General features: G+C 53.7%; 2 protein-coding genes across 7 annotated transcripts; one reads left to right on the top strand and one right to left on the bottom strand.

Moving 5' to 3' along the window:
* Positions 1-1,566: 1,566 nt before the first annotated feature.
* LOC111151353 (TNF alpha induced protein 1) lies at positions 1,567-10,188 on the top strand. Of its 4 annotated transcripts, none has more exons than XR_002640853.1 (7): positions 1,567-2,015; positions 2,594-2,763; positions 3,186-3,275; positions 3,352-3,404; positions 4,184-4,379; positions 5,778-7,052; positions 9,595-10,188. XR_002640853.1 is itself a non-coding variant. In XM_022509315.1 (6 exons), exons 1-6 carry the CDS (start codon positions 1,811-1,813, stop codon positions 6,012-6,014), a joined length of 882 nt encoding a protein of 293 aa, XP_022365023.1. In that variant the 5' UTR covers positions 1,567-1,810; the 3' UTR covers positions 6,015-8,421. The 4 variants fall into 4 exon arrangements, 2 of the variants coding, with proteins under 2 accessions (XP_022365023.1, XP_022365022.1); XR_002640854.1 differs by lacking the exon at positions 9,595-10,188 and adding an exon at positions 7,634-8,421; XM_022509315.1 differs by lacking the exon at positions 9,595-10,188 and having other exon boundaries at positions 3,352-3,401; positions 4,250-4,379; positions 5,778-8,421.
* Positions 9,200-18,045, bottom strand: LOC111151352 (DNA polymerase delta interacting protein 2). 3 transcript variants are annotated; one of them, XM_022509311.1, is made up of 11 exons: positions 17,813-18,045; positions 16,138-16,219; positions 14,561-14,658; positions 13,738-13,834; positions 13,494-13,569; positions 13,152-13,259; positions 12,561-12,697; positions 11,756-11,782; positions 11,456-11,581; positions 10,195-10,274; positions 9,200-9,658 (listed from the first exon to the last, which is right to left on the bottom strand). In XM_022509311.1, the coding sequence occupies exons 1-11, from the start codon at positions 17,971-17,973 to the stop codon at positions 9,544-9,546; spliced, it is 1,107 nt and encodes a 368-aa protein (XP_022365019.1). In that variant the 5' UTR covers positions 17,974-18,045; the 3' UTR covers positions 9,200-9,543. The 3 variants fall into 3 exon arrangements, with proteins under 3 accessions (XP_022365019.1, XP_022365020.1, XP_022365021.1); XM_022509312.1 differs by having other exon boundaries at positions 14,561-14,604; positions 17,813-18,028; XM_022509313.1 differs by having other exon boundaries at positions 9,608-9,658; positions 10,187-10,274.
* Between the last annotated feature and the right edge of the window lie 20 nt (positions 18,046-18,065).

The raw sequence follows: 18,065 nt of genomic DNA, 5'->3' as shown, positions 1-18,065 counted from the left end.
CAGCCGGAGTGATCTTTTCAAAATGTAAATAACTCAGATCCTGTCACTCCCTTGCTTCAAACCCTCCAATTGATGTCCATCACAATTAGTATAAAATGCAAACTTTTTCATATGAAGCAGCCCCTGCGTTGTCTGACTTTACATCAAGCCAACTTCCCCCTTTTCTATGCACTAGACATCTTGACCTTATTTCTGTTCCTAAAACTTGTGGCTAACTGAGAAACTTTGCACTCACTCTTCCATCCATCTGGAATGCTCTTTCAGACTTCAGCTGGAATGTCACCTTCCCAAAGAGGCTTTCCCTGGCCCCATCCATCTTAGGACTTCTCCCTAGTCACTCTCTTATCACTAGCTTAGTTACTGCATTTCTTACCATCTGGAACTGCTCGCATATTTATTTTCTTGCTTATTATGTATATCTTCCCCCTAGAATGTAATCTCTGAGACCATGACTTACTTGTTCTCTTCTATATCCTCAGTGCCTGGCACATAAAAGGGGACAATAAATGCTAACTCTTACTATTTTTATTCTTGTTAACGTTATGTTGCTTCTTTGTACTCCATGAAGGCAAGGCCCATATCTTTCCATCTCTCTGTCCCTACTGCCTAACAGAGTAGGCACTCAGTCTTATTTTCTCGCTGTATGAATTAAACGAAGTAATGTCGGTTAAGTCGCCTAGACTAGTACCTAGAACACAGTAAACCTGCAGTGAATGTTTGCTCTTTTTTTCCAGTGGATGAATTGTAGTGATTCCTTAGAAAACCAAGACATGTAATAAAGAATCTAGCTCACGAGGGGTGACCTAGCTCTGCCCTCCTTTGCTTCCCTCACTCCTCCCTCCCATGAATGCCTATCAGTGTTTCAGTTTCCAGATCACTTCGTAGTTGTTTTGAGATTTACCGTCTTTTTGAGCCCCTTCTCCCCAGTCTTGTGGGCAGGGAAGACAGGAAGAGATAGGGCTGGGCCTCCTCTCAGGAAGAGGTAAAAATAACCATCCTGTAGTTGTTCTGTCCTGGAAAATGGTGACAATTTCAGGAACCTGGGACAGGGCTGGGACCCAGAAAGGGGAAGGTCAGGAAACTCCACTGGGGCCAGGGGAACCTCTGCCAGGAACACTGGCCAGTTCCCTCCAGCCTAGCTCATTCCCTGCTCTCCTAAAGCTGCTTTTACTTTGCTTCCCGAAGCCAGACTGCGGTGGTGCTCAAAGTCAGCCCTGGTACAGGCTGCTTCTGAGCCTGGAATATTTAGAAAGGAAGTACATCCTGTCTCCCTCTGGCTCCTGGGAATCTCCTGCGCTGGCAGGATTCCCAGTACGTTTGGTGGGAAGTCTTGGGTCCTGGGAACGAGAATTGGACTGTGGTTCCCCAGGGTAAAACTTCAGCTGCCCCATCTGCTCCTCAAACCGTCTCAGACTAACTCCAAGGGTTTGCTTGTCCTCCTTGCTGCTGAGAGCTGAGCTGAGGCTCAGGGAGGCCGGCGAGATGGTTGGCAGGCTCTGGGAGACTGCGCTGGTGGCTGGTACCATAAAGAAGAGCAGGGATGTCTTCTCTTGCTGTTGCCTCGGGCCTTAGCCTCTGCCAGGGAAGTTCTTTGCTTGTCAAGGAGAGAATGACTGCATGGTCTCCTCCCGTCCCCTTGCAGCTGAGGGTTTTGCTCGGCTAACTCTTGTCTTTTCTCTCCCATCTCCTGCTCACAGTGCTGAGAGTATGAGGCTCTGGCCTCCACTGGCCACTCACTCGTGATCCTTCCACCACGGCGGAGCCTTCCAAGCCGACCTCCTGCCGTGTGGTGATCTACCTGCAGCGGGAGATGTCAGGGGATACCTGTCTGTGCCCAGCCTCGGGGGCCAAGCCCAAGCTGAGCGGCTTCAAGGGAGGAGGCCTGGGCAACAAATACGTCCAGCTCAATGTGGGGGGCTCCCTGTACTACACCACCGTGCGGGCACTAACCCGGCACGACACCATGCTCAAGGCCATGTTCAGCGGGCGCATGGAGGTGCTGACCGACAAAGAAGGTGAGGCATCGGGGCTCGTTGGGCCAGCTGAGGAGGGAAGGAAGTGTTCCTGAGGAAGCGAGTGTGGGGCAGGGCTCAAGCGTGGCAGGTCTAGACTCTAGATTCCCTCTCCCTGTTACCCAGTGCAGATCTCCTTCGCCTGGAGTCTTGGGTAGAGCCTCAGAATTCTTGGAGGTTGTAGGTAGAAGGGTGTGCGCTTACACATTTTCCAGGGTGAAGATCCATACTTCTTAAATATTCCCAAAGGACGAGATGCTCCCAAGAACCACAGCCGTAGTGAGTGGGCAGGACACAGAAGGCAGGCAGGTCCTGGCACTGTCCACGTGGCCAGCAGTGGGCCTGAGTGCTCCTGAGCTGAGACCTCCGTAGGCTGCCGCGTTGCCTGGAAGGCCTCTGTCCCCCGCAGTCCAGGCCAGCCTGGGAGGAAGAGAACAGCCACAGGCCAAAGAGCTGGAGGTGGTGTTCCCGATCCTGTGACCCTGTGCTGCGGGCTGCCCCCAGGCTAGTCAGGTGGCCTTTGCCCGCTTGTCATTCCTGGAGGCAACGAGTAACTCTGTGCGGCCTGTCTGAATCCTTAGGCTGGATCCTCATAGATCGATGTGGGAAGCACTTCGGCACCATTTTGAATTACCTCCGAGATGACACCATCATCCTCCCACAGAACCGGCAGGAAATTAAGGAACTGATGGCCGAAGCCAAGTATTACCTCATCCAGGGGCTGGTGAGCGTGTGCCAGACTGCTCTGCAGGTACGGAGCTGAAGAGGGCTCAGGTCCAGGAGGTTCGGGGTCGGCTTCTCCCTGCAGGGCCATCAAGGTCCAGTTCCCAGAAGGTCGCGTGACCGGTAGGGTTGGGAGTCCGAACCTCACTGTCAGATATGCGGGGTGCTGCCCAGGCCGAGGATGCTGGCAGCCAGTCATTTGGAAGGTGGCGGACTTGGGCAGTAGGGGACTGAGCCTAGTTTCCAGTTTCTCCGCCTTGGAATCTGGATTTTAGGTTTTCTGGAAATGGGGTTCTGCCTGCCAACTGGCAGTTCCTATGGCCAGATGCCTCCTCGACAGGCAGAGGGTAGCCTTGGCAGAGGGGCTCCGACAGCTCCTGGGGGAGGCCTGGCTTAGCCTGGCAAGCAGGAGAGCTCAGAAAAAGATTCTCGGTTGTGTGTGTCACCCAGGAAAAGAAGGACTCCTACCAGCCTGTGTGCAACATCCCCATCATCACCTCCCTGAAAGAGGAAGAGAGGCTCATTGAATCCTCCACCAAGGTACTGGGACCCCGGTGGGCTGTGGGCAGGGGAGGATGGGACCCTGGCCTGGCCCTCACGCTCTCCTCCCTCCCAGCCCGTGGTGAAGCTGCTGTACAATAGAAGCAACAACAAGTATTCCTATACCAGGTAGGGTGGGCAGCTGGGGGCTGGGGTGGGCAGGGCTTGGGGAAGGGTGGCAGAAGTAGCTAGAAGGACTAGGCAGCCAGCCATGGGGCAGGAGACCCGAGAGAAGCCACCTGCATTCCTGGCACCGTTGGCTTGGGTCTGGGTCTCGAGGCGGGAAGAACAAAGAGAGAAGGGAAGTGAGGGCAGAAGCGTTTGGAACTGGGTGCTGGGCCCTGGCTGGGATCTAGAGGAGAACAAACCGGAAACCACTCCCACCCCCTCACCTCCCCCCCAAGCATGTCCTGTCAGGCAGTACGCCAGGGGTTTTCCCAGAATTAGCTTCTGGGTTGGAGGAGGGACCCTGGAAGCCCGTGGCTGGGACTCCTCCTAAGCCAAGCTCTGTGCTTCACAGCTGGGCCACCCTCTCCCTTGCCCAATGTCCCCTCAGCCGGCCACAGTTAGGTAGACGCCGAAGGCCACGGATTCAGGGAGTCCCCGCGGACAGACGTGTTGCCGGCATCCCCCCTACAGCCAGGGAACAGACCCTCCTGCCGTGACAGCTGAGAGCCTCCCTCCTTCGGGGCCAATGAGAGGAGACCACCCTCCCTCAGTTCTCCCTGCTTTAATTTCCGAACAACTCCCCTCCTCTTCCTCACAGGCCCCCAAACCCAGAGGGTCCCATCTACCCCTTGACTTTTCCTCAGTTCTGCGTGATGGGGAGGAGGAGACACACCCAGTCAGCACCCTCTCTTGTGCTAGAATCTCATTCCCAGGCCCACTGGCCTTCTTGGGTTTTCCAGCAACTCGGACGACCACTTGCTGAAAAACATCGAGCTGTTTGACAAGCTCTCCCTGCGCTTCAATGGCCGCGTGCTCTTCATCAAGGATGTCATTGGCGATGAGATCTGCTGCTGGTCCTTCTACGGCCAGGGCCGCAAGCTGGCCGAGGTGTGCTGCACCTCCATCGTGTATGCCACGGAGAAGAAGCAGACCAAGGTGTGGGGGGGCTTCCCTTTGCGCGGGCAGGGGCGGGACGCAGCCCAGGGCAGCCCCAGCTGGGCCTTTCATCACCGGGAGCGAGAGGGCGTTCGGTTTGCTCTGTTTTCCCCAGACTCACATGATGGTGCTGGGCAAGGACAAAGTCAGTTCGGGGAGTTCGGGGAATGGCCTAGGAATGCTTTGTCCTGGTCAGCTGAGAGGCAAGAACAGCATGGTGTGGCGGGAAGGACTGGGTCTTTGGAGTTGGCCCAATTTAGGTCTGAATTCTGGTTCTACCGTAGCCCTGTTTTCTGGCCTCATACAAGCTGTTTAAAGCATCAGGGCCTTAGTTTCCTCACCTGCAAACAGGGGCCTGATAGTATGCAGTCAGTGGAAGTATTAGGAGAACGTGGCAGTTCCTAGGAGCAGCAGTATAGGGTCTGATTGCCTCTCTGGCCCTGGCTAGTCAGGCGTTCCTGGTTACCAGCTCAGCCCCTGTAGTAACAACGCAGCGCCAGGTGTATGTGAGGGATTCGACAGGTGACAGTTAACGCAAATTCAGCAAACCCTGTTCTCCCGGTCTGCAAGCTGTTGGTGTCCTCCCCAGAGGGGAGCTGCCCGCCCCCCCACGCCGGCCCTGTGTGTGTAACAGAGTGGGCGGAGTCCTCTGCTGGGCGGGGAGGGCAGCCCACTCGCAGAGTCGTGGACGCAAGGGGCTCGGAGCACCCAAGCTCGTGTAGCACCTGCTCGGCCCCCAGGCCCCTGAACTGCATAGGGCCATCTGAGGTTTGCGGGGGGACAGCTTACAGGAGGTGTCCCTGCTTCCCCCTGGCATTTTGTTGGTGCGGACTCCTGTGTGCACTTAACAGAGTCAGGATTCCAAATCAGGTCACCTTCCTGAGTGTTTTGTCTTTTGTGAACTTTGACTCTTCACAGCACACCTATGAGACAGGCAGGGCTGGAGCATTCTCCGCACTCGACAGCTGAGCTGTCAGGTTAGGCTAGAATCCAGCTGCCTTTCTGTCTTTCATGTTCACACCAGCTCTCTGAAGTAGGTATTGGCCCTGGTTTTACGCGAGAGGAAACTGAGGCCCTGCCACTCATAATTGCTGGAGCAGTATTTAAGCCTGGCTCTGAGCACAAGGCCAAGGCCCTAACCTCCCCACATGCTAGCCCGCTGGTCTGGGACTGGGCGGAGCACGGGTGGCATGCTAGTCTTTGACGTCCTTTTGTCCACGAATCCAACTCCCCACATCTCCTCCAGAGAGAGGCTTCCCCTCCCTCACGAGATGGGAAGCCACCTGTCTTGGGAGAGCGTTTGGGAGGAACTTAGCCAGCCCAGGGGCAAGGGCCCTGCCACATTGCAGCGTCTGTGGGATGAAACCTCACTCAGTCCTCTTGTTCCCCTGAGCCCAGGTGGAATTCCCAGAGGCCCGCATCTATGAGGAGACGCTCAACGTCCTCCTCTATGAGACCCCCCGAGTCCCTGACAACTCCTTACTGGAGGCCACCAGCAGGAGCCGCAGCCAGGCTTCCCCCAGTGAAGATGAGGAGACCTTTGAACTGCGGGACCGGGTCCGCCGTATCCATGTCAAGCGCTACAGCACTTACGATGACCGGCAGCTCGGCCACCAGTCTACGCATCGCGACTGACAAGACCCTCAGGGAGTCAGGCCACGGGACACCCTGTCTCCTGTCCTGTGGAGCCCTGCCCCGTTGGCCACCCCACGCTGCTGTTGGCTCGGTTTCTGCTCCAGCACCCAGAAGCATGACAGGAGGGCAGAGGGCCTGGGCAGGAGAGGGACCACATTCCTTTGCCCTGCTCCCTGAGCACTTCAGGATGACCCAAGTCCTGGATCCTTTGCTCACCCTTCCTGACAGGGAGCTGTGTCTGCCCCTGGGGCAACTGGGCTGACCTGCCCATGTCCCACGAGAACAGTCCCCTTGGCCCCTTGCTGAGTGTCCTTTGGCTCTACTGAAGGGCTACCTTTAAGGCCTCTGGGGAGGTCCGTGGGGAGTGGGCTCATTCTGGTGCTGTGGAGGCCCAGTTTCTTATAGAAGGTGGGGCTTCTTTTTCCTTGAGGTCTTTAAGCACAGGCTTCATGACTTTGGTTTTTAAAAAATTACCTAGGAAATGAATAGCTTGAACTCTAATAATGAGGGGACTGGGCATTTGTGCTACCCCTTTAGGGTGCCAAGACCCTGGGTAGGGCTGAACCCTTGGCCTTCCTTGATGCCTTTGGCATCTGTTTCTTTAAAGCACTTTGTACTCTTACTCAATTTGTATTCTGCCCTGACCCACATCATCTTTTTCTGACTCTAACCCCTCTTCCCTGCAGAATCAATCTGAGAGGGGCTAGAGAAGCAATAAAACAAAACAAAAAACTGACTAGCTTTGGCTTTGCTGGGCTGGCCAAGCAGCCAGTCCAGAGAGCATGCAGGAAAGAAGGACATTTAGGTTGGGAACTGTGGTCCTAATAATGCCCATGAGAAAGGACATTTTAAGGTCATGTAATGGACTCCTAGGGCTTAACATGATTGCTCTTTTTGATTCTTTTGCCCTCAGCTACAAGGCATGCTTTGCTTTACTTTCTGGAAACCCAAAGGGCCATTACAGGGGCCAGGATCATGAGCCACAGTAGGAAGGCAGTGGAGCCCATGAGTGCTGCACTCGGATGCCCATCAGCTGAGGTCAGTGACCACCGGCTCCGTGTTCCCACCAGCCCTGTGCAGAGGTGACATGTACTTGGCTGTGGAGCCCCTGCCTGCCCCATATTACTGGTTTCGTGTCCCCGCTGAGGATGGTGGTTCTGCCCAGCGCTGAGTCTGGACACAGGGTGATGGGAGCAGCCTAAATCCCTTCGGAGGCCAGGTTAACGTGGCTGTGGAGCCACCAAGCCCCAGCTCTCGGGCAAGGTGCAAGTTCCTCCTTGGGGCTTTTTCTCACTACCTGCTGTTTGGCTTGGCCCTCGGGAGACTGCTTATCCAAATTCTTTTCCAAAGGAATGCCATCAGGGAGGGACTGCGCAGCCGGCCTAAGAAAATGCCATATCCCACAGCTGCTGAGCAGTAGCTACTCTGAAAGGAGCACAGGTTATTAGGCTCCTCTCCCCTGAGAACTGTCACTCTAGCTAAGTGGCCTGCTTGTGGCTGACCCGATGGAGCCTATAGGCAAATGCCAGGCCCACGGTTCGCAGACACCCACAAGGACCTGAAATGACATGATGAGGCCGGGGAAGTGTGACTAACCATGTATTTTACACTTGTCACAGCCTTGAATGTGTAGATTTTCCAGTGAGGCACCCTGGTCATCAGCTCAAAACACTTCTTCCAGCCCTGAGTGGAGTAACTAGATGAAGACAAATCCTTTCCTTTGGCCAGATTCTGGCCTTTGGCTTTGTGGTTTTCCCGCGGAGACTGGAATGCTTTCTGCCTGAGGCCACTGGCCTATTTCCTCTGCTACCCTCCTGAGGCCCTCTAATACTCAAAGCCCCAGCTTCCCACTGAGGTATTTTAGTGCTTGTTCTTTGACCTCCCCAGCCCCAGCCTCTCTGCTGCTTTGACATTTAGATCCTCAGCTGTCTTCAGTGGTGACTAGCCTTTCTTCCCAAGAAAGCACAATAATCCTGGGCTGATCAAAAATATCTCCCTGGTCTTAAGAAAAATACTAACGTTGAAATCACTGAAGTAATCTTAGCTTCTTTAATCAGACTTTGTGGCATAAGGGTTGGGGGAATTTCTTTGCGCTTCTCAGCCCCATTCAGAAAGCAGCTCTCAGCCGTGTCAATTTTTCAACTTGGAGCAGCTCATGGGAGCGCAAACAAGGAGTGTGGATGAAGGTCAAACCTTGTCAGTTTCTGAGAAAACTGGAAGCCTGCTGTTTACCACTGGTCCCGGGACTGGGCTTTACTCCATTTCTTATCTGACCAATGTCTACCTAAAGTGATGGCCCAGGTCCTGCCATAAGAGAACATCCCCTTTGTCACTTACCTGCAATCCCTTGTTGCTCAGCACAGGTGATGAAAACAAACACTAATTTCTAATAAAAATGTGTTACAGTGCTGTGGTACAGAGCCGTGCTTGCAGTGACCAGAACTGGGTCAGCTCACTGTTGTGGACCTAGCTCTTGTTTTCCTCCTGTTCGCCACCTGCCTTGCGTTCTCTGAGTCCGAAATCCTATTGCACTCAGTTGCCCTGCAACCCAGGCTCCCCCTGGTGGAGGATTAAGGACAACACTAATAAGGGCTGGAACTGAGATTTAATATTAAGAATAAAATGATCTCTTTAACAATCACTATGGTAGTAGGGAAGCAGGAATCCCTATGATTCAGGGGGAAATGCAGCACATTTCATCTCTGGCTCTTAAGGATCTGTGAGCAGCTCAGAAAGTAGCTTGGCTCAGTCACCATTCATACATATCTAAAGCTTCTCGGCTGAGTTTCTCCATTTGTCGTCTGGAAAGGCCTGACAGACACAGGCTAATGGCTGGCAGGCCTATTATTCCAGGGACCTCACATGGCTTGCCACACTCCTTCCCAGGATCAAGGAGGCCAGCGATGCCAACGGCTGACCAGTGCGGAGAACCCTGAGCCTGATGCTGGCCTCCTGCTCAGCACTTGGCAGAGGTTAAAGAAAACAAGAGTCCAATCTAGCCCTCACCCCACTGGCTGAGAGGCACCGTGACCCTGGGAGATGTTCAGCCAAGTCCGAGCCTCAGGGGAGAAGCATACACTCTAACAGATGGGGCAGTTTCCTGGAAAGGCAGCAAGGACAGCAATCAAGGGCACCACTGGTCAAAAAGGGAGCCTGAGAACCCAGGGGCAGAAATGGCGAGGGTGGCCAAGTGTGCACTGGTTTATTGACCAAACCTCATATTCCAAACAACTTGTGGAATAGGCCAGGAAACCCAGGCCTGTGGCAGCTGAACACAGAATTCCTGGTGGAAAGGTTTACTGGAACACAGTGTAGTCAGGGCTTACGGGGGAGGCCAGCCTTGGAGGAGTCCTACACAGGTCTTCTGGAGAAAACGATTACACCCACCCGCTGAAAAAGAACCCCACAACCAAACGGTACAAACAATAGAAGAGACCCACTGTGGCCCCTGGTGGAAAGAGAGTTCTGCAGCAGTTGTGGGAGGAGAGCTGTTCAGAGGCCAGGCCTAGGCACTCGGGCCTCAGCTGGCCTACCAGTGAAGGCCTGATGGTGGTGTCTTCTCATCTTTATTGCTTTCCAGGGAGAAGGGAGGGATCCGGACATCAAAGTGGGAGCCATCAGGCCTCTCGAAGCGGAACGTGCCCCTGCAGGTCAGAGAGAAGGTGGGTTAGAGGGAGTAACGGCAGAGGCCCTACTGAGGATCTTGAGAGCCCTAGGCCCTTGGCTCCGGGACTGAACACAGCACGATGAGCTCCCTTCAGCCTGGTTCACGTCAAGATAACACTGGTCTACAAACCCGAGAGCCCTTCCTGACCCTACAAGAAAAGAAACAGCTGCCCTGATTCTGGCCCTTAGATGCACACTCATAAGCTACCCAACCATACTTTTAGGTTAAGGAGTGAACCACCAGGGGAAAACCAACTACATGGGCAACTCAGTGCCACACCAAACCACCAAACCTCTCAGGTCTAAGTCCTCAGTCCATGAAATCACAGGAACTAGAAAACAGAAAAAAATCCAACAAGTCCCCCATGACAACGAACAGCAGAAAAACCCCATCTCAAGATGGAAGCCGGCCCAGAATTAACGACGGCAAACTCTGAGCTCTCATGTTTCTGAGCTGCGGCTGTGTCTGCGGAGTTGGGGCACCCCGTCTCCCAGCATGTGCTCACCCACTCACCACATGTGCCCGCTGGAAGCTTGCAAGGAGACGTGGCTGCTGTACTGGAATGCAGGCTGCTCCTTGGATAACACGGGTTCCTATAAGGGTTCAGGGAAAATCGGTAAGGCCAGGCCAGCTCCCCATACCCTGGGGTCACATGCCGACTGCCAGTTCATCAGGAGGGTGCCCCTTCTGGCCCCCCACGATGACTGCCTGCCAGTACTCACCGCCCCCCCGCCGCCCCCGAGACCAGCCACTGACCTGGGTCTTGCATTCTGCTTCTGGGAAAGAGAACCTCAGACTTAACATCTAAGGCCACTGGGCAAAGATGCTGGGCAGAGTACCTCCTCTGTAAACAGCCCTTCCAGAGTCCATTGACTAAGTGCGTGGGTGCCAGGTGCTGTGCTGCTGCTCTGCAAACCTTGGCTAACTTAAACCTCCCGGGAATTATGAGGTAATAGGTGTGACTCCCATTTAACAGGAAGAAACTGAGATTTTTTTGTTAAACTGGCCCAATGTGGGGAATAAACCACAAACAGCTGGCATTCAGAGCCAGACTATCTCACTCCAAAGCCCTGGTCTTACTCAGCATCCCACCCTACATCCCAAGTCCCCGCTCATGGGGAGAAATACATGTTAAATGTGGTCGCTGGCCGTTTCTCAGGACTTCATTCTCAGAAGACACGGTGGGGTAGTACAGGATTTGCAAAATCCGATCTCTTCGTGGACCAGCAGAGGCAGGTGTATTAAGAGGCAGAGGAGGGGTGCTTGGGTGGCTCAGTGGGTTAAGCCTCTGCCTTCAGCCCAGGTCATGATCTCAGGGTCCTGGGATCGAGCCTGCTCCCTCCGCCCCATCTCTGCCCTGCCTCTCTGCCTACTTATGATCTCTCTCTGTCAAATAAAATCTTTTATTAAAAAAAAAAAAAAAAAAAAAGAGGCAGAGGAAAGACAACCAGAAGCAGAGGCTGGGGCAGGTTAGGGGGAGGAGCCCCACAGAAAGGCACAAAAGCTCTGATGTTGGACTCCCCTGGATTCAAATCTGCCATTACCAGGCACAGGACCGGGGGCCAGTTGCTCACTTCGCAACCTCTCTCTTCAGCTGTGACTCAGGCTGTAAGAAACCATCTCATGGGGTTGTTGTAAGGTGTCACCCAAAGCAGCCCAAGGCATCCCACAATGAGCCTCTGTCTCCAGCCACAGAGGAGAGGAGAGCAGGCACTGAGCCCCCAGGCCTGCCGGGAAGGACCAGAAGCGGCATTACTGGCCTGATGATGCTCACCCTTCCCACCACGCCTCGGCCTCGCACTGTCTCCAAGGTGCCAGATAAACTGAATATCCTCCAGTGTCGCTCCCGGAGCTGCACCACGTCACTGTCGAGGTTCTCTAAGCGGATACAGTAGCGCCACTGTGGAGGGCAGAGGACAGAGTTCACAGCTGACAAAGAACAGACCTTGAGCTAGCCTACCTGGAATTCTACGAAAGCAAAAGGCAACCAAAAGGGATATCTGCAGTGCACAGACCCCTCCCGCCAGAGCCAAACTGCCCCCCTCCCAGCCCATCTACCCAGGTACACACTCACCCAGTAGACATGGGAATTCTGGGCTTCCTGCGGGGGGAAAAAAAAAAGAATTTGAGTCCCAGAGGGCAGGACCAAGTCTGTTCCAATCAAGAGCTATCCAACTGAGGAAGTGTATTCCAGGAAGGTTGCAGAGACAGAACAATGCTGTGAGTGTCTGTGGGATGGTGACTGGACTGCAGCCAACAAGCCCCAAAGGAGGCAGCCTCCCCTGGCCTGGTCCCTGGCCTCCTCCCTCCTCCTTGATCACCAACAGAGCTGGGTGCCAATGGACGTCAGCCACAGGGCCCTTCCCCTTCTCACCAGTCTTCCAGCCAGCTGCTGCCCCCCACCCCTGCAATCACGGCTGGCCCAGGCCACGGCCCTCCTCGGCCCTTCCACAGCCCAATACTGTGACAACACTTGATGGGTTCTGTGCTAACCTCTCCCACTACCATGGGCTCCTGAAAGGCAGGGACAGGGTTTCATGTTTACTAGAGGCTCACAGCCAGGCAAGAAAGAGCTCAACAAACATCTGACTAACGCATACCGAGTATGAACATCAGCTTCTACTGATTTAAACAAGTACGTGTATGTTCTTCATGAACAGGAAGCTTTTGAACCAGAAAGAAGGAAGAGTCAGCCTGGAGGACTCTGTCCCAGAACTTGAGTGTCTGCCGCTCTAGATCCTGAGAGTCCGCCCAGTATGTGCGGCACTTGGAAGCAGAACCACTAGGCACATGGTGGAATCTACTCCAAAGTCACACTGGGGATACCAGAGAAAATCTGGGGGCCCACCCCGAGGGGAGGGACCCAGCCAGGTACACACCCTCATGCCCATGTAGAAGGGGATGACGGTGACACGGATGTTCTCAGTTGTTTCCCGGTGGACATCAGAGAGCTCCAGCCAGGGGTGATTCTTCTCTTGCCAGGCCCGAAGCGTCTCCCGGGCCACAAAAGGAGGTGCTGGGGCAAGAGAAGACTAGTTAGTCCAGGCCAGAGTCCCGGGTGTTCTCCAACTGCCCCTCCTAGAAAACTCTTCCAAGTGAGGGCCCAGGGAAATAAGGCACCCAAACTGGAAGCAAAAGCACAGGCTAGAAGAAGGCACAAGGCCACCAAGAATAAGCCCTGAGGCATTATGGGACATCCTGGGAAGAAAAACGGGCTGGGAGTGAGGAGCCCAGGTCTTCAGACCCTACTGTAACCCTGACCTTGCAACTCACTAGCAACCCTGAGTCCCTTCTTCTCATCCCTGAGCCTCAGGTTCCATATCTGTTAGGAGGAGACAACTGCCATCCGCCTGACAGATCTAATGGGAGGCTAAATAAGGTTGTGGATATACAGCTTTGAAGCTACTTGTGTGATGCCATCTTTGAAGAAGGGCCCTCCCATTTCAGCTTCCCTTCTTGAGAGAGCTCACCTTTTGTCTGGTCGTACAGAAGAAATCTTTCAAACAGCTCATGCTGGATGGGAACCTGATCTGTGGAGGTATAGGGGAGGATGTCTTCATGGCTGACATAGTCCAGGCCTGGCACAGAGAGGGAAAAGAAACAGTGAAACTCACACAGGAAAAGAGAGGAACAAGACTGAGAAGAAACACAATGCTGGCCTTGTCTCCAAGTGGGACAAGCCTGGCACCACTGCTCTCAGCTTCTATAATCCCTCCTAGCAGATTAAAGGACATCGGAAAGGCATCGGAGTCTTCTAAGACACACCAGGCCTCTCACCAACAGGCATACTCAGATACACATTCACTGCTCACCTGGGATGGCATAGAGGGCCCGGCTATCATCATGGTTAGCCAAGAAAGTCACAGCTTCTGTCTGAGATCTCTGAGACTAAGGAAAGAAGCGAGACAGACTTTCTTAGTCACAATCCAGTCCTGAGAACTTGGGGCCCAGTGCTGATCTGGGCTCTCTTTGACCCTTCTCCCTCCCTCTGTCTCCACCAGGTTTAGGCCTTTCCCAGGGAGAGAAACCCCAGGCCCAGCCACCTTGCTTACTTACTATATGTGGACAGTCTCGGGCATCAATCAGCACCTGATAGTAAGTGTGAGTTTTGCCTTTCACCTCCTTAGAGCCATGGCCTGCAGGATTCTCTGCTCTAGAGGGTAGGGGAAGAAGCCCAAGATCACCCCAAGAGAAACCAAAGTGGTGCCTGCCCTAGCTCCCTACCACCTCCTTACCTAAACGGACTTGTTAGTGCCTGATCTGAAGGGGTTTTGGCGTCAGCTGTGTACCTGCTCAGCAACATCCGGGCCCAGCCCATCCCCAGTCAGAATGTGGAGGACCCATGGCACCACGGTAATGAGGAGGACCCATGGCACAGAGTCTTTATTTGTCTTAGTCTCTGGCTGCTTCTTGGAAGGAGGGGACGACGCTGAGAAAATCAAATTGCTGGTTCTATCCCTGGAGCCCTGAGTACCCCACTCTTCTCACATCCCTGGGGTGGTCTGGGGTGGTCTGTGATTACTTAATGGAACTAGGCCTTTTCTTTTTTAATGTACTCTAATGATAAGAGACAGAAAGATTCTAATTGAACATCAGAAAATGAAGGAAATTAGTCCCTCAATGCCTTCTGGGCTACTTATAATGCAAATAGAGAACAGCTTGGGAAGGCATCCTGGGGAGGCCTAAAGGGACCCTGTGGCTTCAGACTGTCCCTGGCACTCAGCACTTTTGTCTCCATGGTGTCCAGGAAGTATTCTGGGACTGTTCCCATGGCCCAGGAGGATGTTCAGTTCTCCCCTGGGACCCCAATTATGTACATCAGCCATGAGTCAGGACTCCTCCTGAGGGGACCATGAGGCACAATGACAGGGGTACTTACTTTTCTGGAGCTGTAGAAGCCACATCCCGGTCATACAGTCTGGCCTGCCAGGGAAACAGGACAACACCTCGGTAGCCAAAAACACTATGAAGGAAGAGCTAGGAGGAAAGAGAGCCTCAGTGAGTGTGTGGTCCACAAGTCTTTTTTTTTTTTTTAAGATTTTATTTATTTATTTAACAGAGATCACAAGTAGGCAGAGAGTCAGGCAGAGAGAGGGGGAAGCAGGCTCCCTGCCTAGCAGAGAGCCCAATGTGGGGCTCGATCCCAGGATGCTGGGATCATGACCTGAGCCGAAAGCAGAGGCTTTAACCCACTGAGCCACCCAGGCACCCCCCACAAGTCTTTCCAGGTGGGACTCAGACCACTAAGCAGCACAGGTAGCTGGTAACCCCAGCACAAGGTCCTACCGATCTTTCCCTTGAACTTGGTGATCCACCCCCACCAGCTTCAGAATACTCTTGACCCCCTTCACTGGGCTGACTTCTGCTGATCCCTTAGATGGTAGCCTAAAGCTCTAGGAAGACTTCCCTGACCTCCCCTCAACTCAGCACAGTGTATAACCACTGACCCCATAATTCCTTTCTAGACTGCCAACTCTACGAAGGCATTGCTTTTTTTCTTTCTTTTTTTTTTTTTTAAGATTTTATTTATTTATTTGACAGAGATCACAAGTAGGCAGAGAGGCAGGCAGAGAGAGAGGGGGAAGCAGGCTCCCCGCTGAGCAGAGAGCCTGATGTGGGACTTGATCCCAGGACCCTGAGATCACGACCTGAGCCGAAGGCAGAGGCTTTAACCCACTGAGCCACCCAGGTGCCCCAGGCATTGCTTTTTGATTCAGGTCCAACACACAACACCAGGTCTATTGCAGGAAGGCAAGAAAAGGGGAGTGGGAAGTTGAATAAACAGAAAGTCCTTACTTACAAGGTGCCTAAAACTATCTCAGTGCATCTGGCACAAAGTTGATACAAAAACTCTGCACCCACAACTTATATTACACTGCAATCAGTTCAACCATGACAAAGTATCAAAGGTTTGCTCTTCTTTCTTTTTTTCTTTCTCTCTCTCTCCCTCTCTCTCTCTCTTTTTCCCTTTAGCAAGAGAGGAAGGGGAGAGGGAAAGGGAAAGGGAGAGAGAAAATCTTAAGCAGGCTCCTCACCCAGCAGGGAGCCAGATGCAGGGCTCTATCCCAGGACCCTGGGATCATGACCTGAGCCAAAACCAAGAGTTAGCCACTGAAACTTCTGAGCCTCCCAGATGCCCCCAAAGGTTTCCTTTTCTGAAAGCTCCCTCCACTGGCTTCCTACCTTCCACAAACTTACAGGACTCTTCAGCAACCTGGCCCTCTCCTCACTTTGGTCCAAATTATCTCTGTCCACGCTAACTTGGAAAGGGAACCCACTGACACATGAAAAGGATTCACAACCAGGAAAACAGAAACCCCATCTTAAAAAATTTGTGATTCTGCTCTGGCACTAAACACCAAGGCAGAAAAATTCGGGTCTAGGACCAAAACTAACCCTTTCAGAAGCAGGGCACACCTTGAAAACAAATATAAGATGACCCAGCCCAGCACTCACCTGCCCAGTCTCGTATTTTCCGTTCTGTTTTGGCACCTCAAATACACCAACCGTCTCCAAAACTTTGCCCTCTGGTCGGTTCCTGGTTAGGAAGGAAAAGAACAAGCAACTGAAAAGAAAAGCTGAGAAGGTAATGGTACCTACACCATTAGAATACGCTACTAGGATACTGAGGGGCCAGGCAGTGAGAGCAGAGAAGGGTCAAAGCAGTGGGGGAGGGGGGGTGAAGCAGATAAGGGTCCTCCCAAACCACCACTCCAGATTCTGCCTTTCGTCCTTGGAGGTCCAGCCACAGGCCCTGCCTCAGTTTCTCTGTTAAGTCTGACTGCTCCCAGATCACTTCCTCCTCTCTTCAGTCTCAGCATTCCTCATATCATGCCCTTGCACCCTGCTTATTTATACCCCTTGCCTCTGTTTCTTCCCTGACCCATCCTCCTGACCTCCCACAGCAATTTTTTTTTAAGACTTTATTTATTTATTTGACAGACAGAGATCACAAGTAGGCAGAGAGGCAGGCAGAGGGGGGGTTGGGAAGCAGGCTCCCTGCTGAGCAGAGAACCTGATGTGGGGCTCGATCCCAGGACCCTGGGATCATGACCTGAGCTGAAGGCAGAGGCTTTAACCCACTGAGCCACCCAGGCGCCCCCCTCCCACAGCATTTTAACCGCCTTTCCCATCTTGCATTTCCGTTGTTTGTGCCCAGCTCTTATCTCCACTAGAGACTGTAGGTGCCCTGAGAGCAATGCCTGTGTCTGATTAGTTGTGTTCCCCCTCAGAGCCGAGTGTGTGAAACATTTGTTTTATAATTCCAGCTCTGTCTACCCTCCCCCCAAAACTGCAGCCTTTACCCTACCCTTGAACAGCTTAGCCATCATCTCCAGATGTCCTACCACACTCACTGCACTGCACCTAGTAGTCTCTCAATCTAGTTTTTGTTCAGATTCACATCACATTTCACAGGGGTCTTACACTGCAAATATTTATCATCTCTCCCCAATACCAGTGTCTGATTTCAGCCACCAAAAAGTCAGTTCTCTCTGGTCTCTCTGGACAGGGGTGCTTTTTCTAGGAGTGCTTCAAAGACCTGCTATGCTTAACATTTTGGGGATGTGAACCTTATGCTTCCTCTCACTTGATCCTCCAGCCCCAAACTGACCTGCCTGTCCCATCGCTAGAGACAATGCTCACACCACTCCCCATGGCCTCAAGCCCCCTCGCCAAGTCACAGAGAAAGAACCAATCTCCCAAGGTCACGCAGAAACCCGGAACCCACGCAGGGCTCATTCTCAAGAGTCCGGTTTCCCACTTCGAGCATCTTTCTGAGGGAGGCTTTGTCCCAATCCGGGGCTGAGGGTTCAAGTCAGGAGCCCTGGGGTTTAATTAAAAGGCTGCCCACTAACAACAGCGCTCGAGATCTCCACTTGGGGAGGTAAAATTCGCTCCGGGAGGGTTACTAGCTCCCCCTCAGAGCCAGTACTGCGTAACCCAGGGCTCTGGGCCGCGCTCCCTTCTCTGCTCCTGGCACACATCCCAGGCAAGGCAGGTCGGCTCCCGGCCGGGACCCTCTCCCGGGTCGAACTTCAATCACCCTCGGCCGGTCCGGCCTCCTGGCCTCCTCCCTGGCCGAAACACGCTCCCTGGGCTCCACGTACGGGCCCCGCGCTCCGTCCCTCACCGGGACGAGAGGTGCCTCCGCGTTGTCGTGGTCGCCGCTGGTGGGAAGGCCCCAGCTCCACCTGCCGAACAGAGCGGCCTCGGCCCTCGGGCCCCGGTTAGCGAGCGGGACCACCAGCGGCTGCCCACCGCCAGGGCTCGCCGGGCCACACAGCCCGCCATGTCCCGCCCGAGCGTCTGCTCGGCTGCTGACACTGGGCCCAACCCGCGGCCGGAGGCGTTCTGCCCCCGCCCCACACTGCCCCGCGCCGCGT

This window comes from Enhydra lutris, unplaced genomic scaffold, assembly GCF_002288905.1.
Source record: "Enhydra lutris kenyoni isolate GAN:26980312 unplaced genomic scaffold, ASM228890v2 scaffoldscaffold26, whole genome shotgun sequence".
In the NCBI taxonomy this organism is placed as follows: domain Eukaryota; kingdom Metazoa; phylum Chordata; class Mammalia; order Carnivora; family Mustelidae; genus Enhydra; species Enhydra lutris.
This window is presented reverse-complemented; position numbering and strand designations above follow the sequence as displayed.

Coding starts and splice junctions, on each gene's coding strand:
- LOC111151353 (XM_022509314.1), top strand. CDS start 1,811: ATGTCAGGGGATACCTGTCTGTGCCCAGCCTCGGGGGCCAAGCCCAAG. Junction 3,405..4,183: donor AACAAGTATTCCTATACCAG/GTAGGGTGGGCA, acceptor TGGGTTTTCCAG/CAACTCGGACGACCACTTGC. Junction 4,380..5,777: donor CGGAGAAGAAGCAGACCAAG/GTGTGGGGGGGC, acceptor CCCTGAGCCCAG/GTGGAATTCCCAGAGGCCCG.
- LOC111151352 (XM_022509311.1), bottom strand. CDS start 17,973: ATGGCGGGCTGTGTGGCCCGGCGAGCCCTGGCGGTGGGCAGCCGCTGG. Junction 13,570..13,737: donor CCCGAGACTGTCCACATATA/GTAAGTAAGCAA, acceptor TTCTTTCCTTAG/TCTCAGAGATCTCAGACAGA. Junction 11,783..12,560: donor CCTTCTACATGGGCATGAGG/GTGTGTACCTGG, acceptor TTCCCCCCGCAG/GAAGCCCAGAATTCCCATGT.